The 8,480-nt window shown below is 32.3% G+C and overlaps 1 protein-coding gene across 1 annotated transcript; it reads left to right on the top strand.

Annotated features, from left to right (window-relative positions):
- The first annotated feature begins 810 nt into the window (after window positions 1-810).
- LOC149566236 (L-ascorbate oxidase homolog) lies at window positions 811-6,812 on the top strand. Its single transcript, XM_089819653.1, has 8 exons — window positions 811-983; window positions 2,545-2,654; window positions 2,738-3,008; window positions 3,118-3,223; window positions 3,650-3,995; window positions 4,705-5,067; window positions 5,172-5,250; window positions 6,068-6,812. The coding sequence occupies exons 1-8, from the start codon at window positions 846-848 to the stop codon at window positions 6,311-6,313; spliced, it is 1,659 nt and encodes a 552-aa protein (XP_089675779.1). The 5' UTR covers window positions 811-845; the 3' UTR covers window positions 6,314-6,812.
- Window positions 6,813-8,480: the final 1,668 nt, after the last annotated feature.

Here is an 8,480-nt window from a genome sequence, read left to right as displayed (position 1 = left end):
ACAATAACATAAACCCGAACAACCCCATAAACCTAGATATGAAATATAATTATCACATATATAATTTATTTAAGATTATTTACTTGTAACTAAATATCCTTATCATAATAAAAATGTTAAAATAATTTTTAAAAACAATTGTTAAATATTTAATAAACAAATTAAGTTAACAATGACTAATAGTAAAATATACAAATAAACACTAATTTATCTTTTCTATAATTTTTTTTTTTAAACATACATCAGAAACAAAACTTACCCTCAAATACACATTTACATCCATCACCAAGTTTACTTAGAAAGACCATTATTAAACTACCATCTTCTATTAATTTCATAACTCTACAAAAGTAACTGTAACACGCCTTAATTCATTCCAGCATTGATACTATTAATTGAAATCTAGTCCTCGTAAAACTCAGTCCAAATCTATTTCACCACTTACCAAAATAATTACTAAACTACATCTTATATTAAATTGGGGACTTTACAGAATGATATTAACACGCCTTGATCTATTCGAGCATTTATATTATAAGTAGAAATCTGTCCGCGTAAATATCAGCCAAATCCAAGCAATCTCGCTACAGCTGGTTTATCTCCAATAGAATCTCTCCCCTTACGATTTGGCGGTCAGTTGAGCCGCTAATGAAGTCAAAACTGAAAGTAGTTAGATAAACAATGTGCTGGCTAAACTGAACGCCAATTCTTTACCTACAAACTAGATCATCCAGACATTCCGATGCAACAAACCACCAATTTAGAGTGCAAAATCACTGAAAAAATGTGTGCTTATATATACATCACCTTGTTTGCAATGAAGACAGCAAAAAGAAATTGTGAAGATGGAGTTGTTGCAGCAGACAATGATTTTTCTTATACTGTTTTTGGCTCTGGGTATGGTTGGATGTGAAAACCCATACAGATTTTTCACTTGGAATATAAGCTATGGGACCATTTCTCCCCTCGGTGTTCCACAGGAGGTGAGTTTATTCATCTCTCTTGCTGCTATGGTTTTTTTTATTTGAACTTATTGTCATGATTATTGATGTCATGAGGTTTCTGAATCGGTTGGATTGTGAAGCCATTGAAATTTTTGCTGTTTGAAATTCTAATATAAACATCATAAAACATAATATAAACATGATTTTAGGATGGCTAAATTGAAAAACATAAGCTCTTGAGAAGCAATGCTTCAACGTGAAGGATATCTAAATTGTCAATTGTATATTTGCTTTTCAAAATGAAGTTAAACTTGGGGATCGTTAGCTTAGGAAGCTAGTAAAAATGAATTGAAAAACTGCTTACTTCCATGCTATTCAAGCATCTTCATATTAGAAGTTCAATTCCTCAAGAAATAGTTCACATTCAGTTTGGTGTTATCATTTATTTGATGTGACAAAGTGGTAATTACGCTACATAGATCAATGCTGACTAATTCTTACTATCCATATGAAATGTTCATAACATCTATGCAATGGAAAAACGGAAATCTATTTGGGTCCATCAAATGTAGCTTCTACTTTGCTAGGACTATAAGCATTGGTTTGGATAGACCACTAATGATCATGAATACTTTGATTAAATTTCTTGAATTACTCAGATGAAGTACTCAAATATATGTATGCACTGAGCAAAAAACATGGGATCTACTTGGCCCATTAGGTGAAGATTTCAAACATATATGCAGTGGGAAAAATTCACAAATTTTCAATTATCACATCCAAACTTTTTATAATAGAAATTAATAAAGAAATTGGAGATCAAAACTATAGAGCCTACTTATAGTTGAAGTAGTTAAGACTGTCAGATATATCTTATCTCAAGATTCCAGCACTACTACTGTACACATCTTGTCTTCAACCTTTATGTTATACTAAACTTCAGTTGTTTTATAGTTCGAGAGTTCATTTTGCCATTAGTCTTTTAGAGTTTGAAATCAATCACCATATTCTTCATATAGATTGTATTGTCAAATTAATTTGATAGAAATTGGGGATAATATTTGTTTTCGATACTTTCTTCCCATGGCTATTCTAACTACTCTAGCCGCTGTCAACTCTAATTTATCTTTTCCAGCACCTTCAATTTATAATTTCAGATCTCAACTGTTCGTAGGGGTCAATGGTTGCTTAAAATCACCTTATCAGGTTGTTCCATTATATTACCCTGAGCATTTGAGAAAAAAAATGCATGTTTGCTGTCGACAGTTCTTCAGTTTTGAAGAGAATATGTCAGTGCTCCATAAGATCAAAGCTATTTCATTGTCATATTATTCTTAAATAAATAAGTAATTACTTATTTCATGCGTGTCCAATATAACAAACGAAATAGTTTGATATATGGGTCATTCCATTTTCTATATATCTCTGAATTTGTAATCAGAAGTTCATTTTTCTCATTGTTATACAGAGAATCGAATTGATTTCAGATAGTGGTGTTGATCACATTGTTAATGTCTTATATATTTTACCGTACTCTTAAATATGAATCCCCTTTCGAGAAAATTAGGATGTGAGTGCTAATTAGGGTTTTAATTGGCAGGGGATCCTCATCAATGGCCAATTCCCAGGTCCTCAGATCGATTCGGTGACAAATGATAATATTGTTATCAATGTCTTCAACAATTTGAGACAGCCTTTCCTGTTTACTTGGTAACGGATCTTGCATTTGGATTTATTTACATTTTCCATGATTGAAACATTCGTTGGTTCTCATTTGTTAATGTTATACTCAGGAATGGTGTCCAACATCGAAAAAATTCATGGGAAGATGGGGTGCTGGGAACCAATTGCCCAATTCCTCCTGGCAAAAACTTCACCTATAAATTCCAAGTTAAAGATCAGATTGGGAGTTATTACTATTTTCCGTCAACATTATTCCACAAGGCAGCTGGAGGGTTTGGAGGATTGTCCATTGCAAGCAGGCCTCTAATTCCTGTTCCCTACCCTACTCCTGATGGGGAGTACACTCTTCTTATTGGGGATTGGTACAACAAAAATTCTTCTGTAAGACTAAACAAAAACCTTAACCTCTGAAATTGATTTATTTTTTCTCTGATCTCTCTGTTTCCTCAATTGACATATGGGGATTCTGATTAGCTTTGGGTATGACCAGGAGCTGAGAAGAAAACTTGACAAGGGAGCTCCTTTGGGCATACCCGATGGTGTTCACATAAACGGGCTTGGTGGCAGCTCTCGTACGACCATCAATGTTGATGCAGGTATTCTTTCTTTCTTTCCTTCTTTTTGATTCAAGAGTTATTTTTTTAAAATTTTATTATTATTGTGGTATTTTAAGTTTTGATTTATTTAACTGTTTCATTTGAAATCACAACAGTAGATATGTACTGTTAGAAAAGCTAATTTGATCTCTGATAAACAATCTGAACATGCCTTAATTACTATCAGAAACATAGTTGCAAACTCTACGAGTACTGTACACTATATTTTTGTTTGAAGAGTTTAATTCCTTTATTTTCGTAGACGCATAAAAACATGGGTAAAAATGTGATTGATGGAGGTAATTGTTGGTTTAAATGCATTTTTCACATGTTAAGAAAGGTTACACCTTCTTAGCTTTGCAAAGCAAATATCTTATCTTTGAACTTTTATATTCATTGATGGCTGTTATACTTGATGTATTGCAGGCAAAACTTACCGGTTTAGAATCTCAAATGTTGGGTTGTCAACTTCATTAAATTTCAGGATTCAGGGACACAAGCTGAAGTTGGTAGAAGTGGAAGGATCCCACACAGTTCAAAGTATTTATGACTCCCTTGACATCCATGTGGGTCAGTCATATACGGTTCTCGTTACTGCCGACCAGCCTCCAAAAGATTATTACATAGTTGCATCCACCCGTTTCATTAAACCAGTTCACGCTGGGATAGGACTCCTCCATTACAATAATTCCAATCAGCCTGTATCAGGCCGGCTTCCTCCGGGTCCTCCTAGACGCACTGAGTGGTCTCTTAACCAAGCAAGAACCATCAGGTATGGCAAATTTAGAGTACCTTTCTATATTTTTAGTGTGGAAAATACATACAGTATCTTTAGATAAAACTTCTGAAAGCTTCTCAGAATACAGAATCTGAAGAAAACAAATACTTTTACAGCTAACCCTTCCCTGGTATATCACATTTCACAATGACCATTTTGACTAGAGGCATCAATCAAGTTAAATATTGTGTTCTTTCTTTTGATTTTTCTTTTAGTTTCTTTTTATTTTAATGATTCATAGAATGTGATCTGAATATTGATGCTAAAAAAGAATTATACAATCATTTTCAAAAGTAATATTTATTAATCGATTTTGTAAATCAACTATTTTAATCACACTGATATACTGCATCACTGCTATTGTGGAGATATTTTTGGTCACGTTTCTTCTTTTGTGGCTTTATCCGAACTCTAAGATCCTCAAGCTTGTGAATCAAAAACAAAATTTATATGTTAATGGGAAAATTTTCAGCCCCACCCCAAAGCAACCCCTTTAAACCTAAAATCTAAAACATAAAACTTATTATCAACTGTCACTCTTAAAAACCAAAATCACAGGTTTCCTGTGACTTAAATCTTCGGATATCACCTATCTTATCAGATTACAATTTAAATTTAACCCATGTAGTTATTAATAATCTTGTTACATTTTTGTGGCGTTCCTTATTATCTGTTCATTAAATTTATTTTATGTAAATTGCAGATGGAATTTAACAGCCAGTGCAGCTCGCCCAAACCCACAAGGTTCATATCACTATGGATCAATAAATGTAACAAGAACAATCATTCTTGCCAATTCAGAAGTTCAAGTCAACAACAAACGGCGATATGCAATTAATGGGGTTTCCTATGCCCAAGCTGACACACCCCTGAAGCTGGCTGACTTCTACAACATCTCAGGAGTTTTCACATTGAATAGCTTTCCTGATCACCCAAGAAAAGGTGTTCAACTCCAGACCGCTGTATTGTCTGGCGAGTACAAGTCTTTCGTCGAAATCGTCTTTTCCAACCATGAGAAAACTATTCAAACCTGGCACATAGACGGTTATTCCTTCTTTGTTGTTGGGTATGTTTTCTATAGCAACAAAACCCTTAAGCTTCTCTGCTCTGGACTAGGTATTCCTTTTAATTTTTGTGAGGTTTAACCCAAGAAAAAATGTTGGTGTGCAGTATGGATAGGGGACGATGGAGTCCTGCAAGCAGGAAAAGTTACAATATGTTCGATGCAATATCTCGTTGTACTGTGCAGGTAAACCCTCCTCTGCATAAAAAATAAAGTCTTTTGCTAGTTTATAATAATTTCTTTCTTAATTAGTTTATTCATATCAGTCTAATATCTAAATGTCTAAGTAGTTGTTCAAACTTGATTTAATATTTACATTTGTTGATCTAATGTTCATTTGGCTTAGTAATATTATACCAATAACTGTAGCTTTAAACTTGTCATTGATAATGATACTATCCAATATTGAATGAAATGTATAACTTTAAAAAGCATTCGATCATGTGATTCTATATCAGTTGCAGAAAGATGGATCTCCCTTTCGCAATCTCTATTCAGAGCTTTCTATTGCTGATATCTCTTTTATACATCCATCGATCTCTTTCTTTTTGGACTGTTTTGAATACCTTGACAAAAAGCATGCTGATGTAGCATAATACTTGATAATGTGACCCTGAAAACTTATAAATAGGGGACTTGTCAAGAAAGTTGCTTTAAAAAATTAGGAGTGATTTGATATTTCCACATAGAATTTTGAGAAATTCAAAATTAAGATACTGCTTTGAACAACTTGGCAAAAACCATGCTGATGTAGCCTAATATTTGATAATGTGACCCTAAAACCCAAGTTATAAGTAGGTGACTTGTCAAGGAAGATGTTAAAAAATTTAAGAATGATTTGAACTTTCTAAAAAAAATGAGAAACACAAAATTAAGATTACCACTGAATCCTCTACTGATCTTTTACCATATTTTCTTTTTCATACTATAGAATTCCAGGATTCATTACCATAATACAATATTTTTTCGTATATATAACTTGAGTTTATATGGGTTTTTGCAGGTGTATCCGAGATCCTGGACTGCAGTTTTAACCTCACTGGACAATGCAGGGATGTGGAATGTAAGATCTGCATTATGGGAAAGGCAATACCTGGGTCAGCAGTTTTATCTTAGAGTTTTTGGTGGGTATAACCCAAGAGATGAGTACTCTATTCCCCTAAATGCTCTCAAGTGTGGGAAGGCTAAAGGCCGTCACACAAAGGGACACAGCACCGCCTTAACAGACGTATGGACAAATTCAATGTAATCCATTTAATATTCATTATATTAAATTATTTTTGAATAAGCAAGGGCATACACTTTCACAGCTTCAGCTTGATTTTAATGTCCTGTAGGCCAAGTTGGTCTCTGCCACTTCTCAGAGTGTCTACATATATATTTGGAAGATTGTTTGGTGCTTACATATACACATATTTCCTTATCACCACCTTTTCTCTTTTCATTATGGGTATAACATGATAGTTATCAACACATTGTTGACATATGGAGAGTAATCAGCATCAGAAGCGTAGAATCAGTGAATAGTAAGCAGAATCAGGACCAGGGAATCAAGGATTTTGTTATTGAGATAGTAAGGGACTGTTCTTTATACTGAATTTATAATTGAAGGGGATAGAGTTTGAGTCCAAATTTAGACACCGTTTCAGTGTGCCAGAATTAGAGGAAAGGGTAACAACCTTCAATGTAATTTGGACAATGTATTCCAAGTACAAATTTACTATATCTAGTTATTAAGTTTCTTCTAAGTTCATCTTTCAAGATATCCACAAAAGAATTACCGTTTGTGATGTTAAATATGTAATGGAAGCATAATTTTGATTATTTTTGTTAGGTTGAAGTTCATATCCAAAAACTATTTTGAGCAGGCACGATCTTCCAATATTTTAAATTAAGAGTTTACTCCTAATTTGAATCATTAAAGAAAACAAGTATCTGGAATACAGCTTTGTTTCATAAATTTCTTTTATGAATAATTTTATTTTTTATCTAATTTATTATAGTTTTGAATAATTTATTTGCAATTTATTGCAAAACATAGTCGTAATTTCTAATTATTTTTATATAAAATAATGTAAGAAAATATGCAAATTTATGGATAGAATTATAAGATAACTGAATTTGCATGGCACCATATAATGTCTTCAGTTCTAATGAAACATCTAGTTGAACTATGTTTAATAATGTGTTTTGTAATTTTAAATTTTTTTATAGCTTTCTTAACTCCATAATATATTTGAAATATACGTAATAAGATCTCTTTTAGTAGAGAATCTTAGTTTACTCATGTTTACATAATCATTGAAATTTCATTTGTTATTCAATTAATTGTATCAAATTTCCACATTGCTTTTCAAATAGATTATGTACACTTTCTTTTTTCAACAACTATTAAAGTCGCATTTTCTAATCCATCATCAAGATGATAAGAGAGACTCAAGGATCATAAAGCTTTATATTATTACATTGACAATGGATCATAGTGCGTGATCCAAAACATAAATGAAAAGAGAATTTCTACACAATCTAATCGAGAAACAATTGCATTATTTGATTAAAATATTTATGTCATCCCTATGATTTCTACTATGTGAATTATTCTAAGTCATTACAAGTTACCTAAAAAATTCTAACAACCAACTAAGCTTGAACCATTTGAACCAATATGAATTAAAACACATGTGCTTTATCTTTATTTTATTTTAGGACATCTAAGATCAAGTTTGAATCAAATATAAATTGATAGGTTATTGTAAGAAAAATAGTTTTAAATGGAAAAATTTTACAAAAGAACAAATAATTAGTGACTCATAGTTTCTTAGTGTTAATTGTATCACATCCATAATCAAAGTTCTTTTAGAGCTTCGGTCATTATAATGTCACGTTCCCATGTCAAACCAATATGATGGGAGTCTTCAATAAACAAATAGATAAAACAATGACTAAAAACATGAAAGGAAGAACATCAAAGCTATCACATTTCCACAATCCATTCAACTTGGTAAATAATTTATGGATTTCATTATGTATTTTTTTTTGCATCAACATTTTAGATCACACTACATCAAGATGCAAGAGGGAAAAAATGAAAGAATCATATGGATTTGATTGTCTTGTATTTTATTCATTATGTTTTGCTAGATTTTGCATGTCTATGATGGATGATGTAGTATGGTATAAAATGTTGATGAAAAAATATACTAGGAAAAGGAATTTGTAAATTTTATCTAACACCAAAGAAGAATGTGTCATGAACCAATGTGCAAGAGACAAATCATTTATTAGGTATGGGCTCACATTAATTGGGCGAGTCTAGATATTAAAGAAAATATAGAAAAGTAATGGAGTCAATTCCCTCAATTCCACACAAATAAAAATCTCATTTATGAAGTATGGGCACGAGTGTGGTGGGGGAT

Source organism: Cupressus sempervirens, chromosome 3 (genome assembly GCF_028749045.1).
Source record: "Cupressus sempervirens isolate cs-2001-9-10 chromosome 3, ASM2874904v1, whole genome shotgun sequence".
NCBI classification, from domain to species: Eukaryota; Viridiplantae; Streptophyta; class Pinopsida; order Cupressales; family Cupressaceae; genus Cupressus; species Cupressus sempervirens.
The sequence above is the reverse complement of the archived record's forward strand: the minus strand, read 5'-3'. Positions and strand labels throughout refer to the sequence as shown.

Coding starts and splice junctions, on each gene's coding strand:
- LOC149566236 (XM_089819653.1), top strand. CDS start 846: ATGGAGTTGTTGCAGCAGACAATGATTTTTCTTATACTGTTTTTGGCT. Junction 2,655..2,737: donor CAGCCTTTCCTGTTTACTTG/GTAACGGATCTT, acceptor TGTTATACTCAG/GAATGGTGTCCAACATCGAA. Junction 3,224..3,649: donor GACCATCAATGTTGATGCAG/GTATTCTTTCTT, acceptor GATGTATTGCAG/GCAAAACTTACCGGTTTAGA.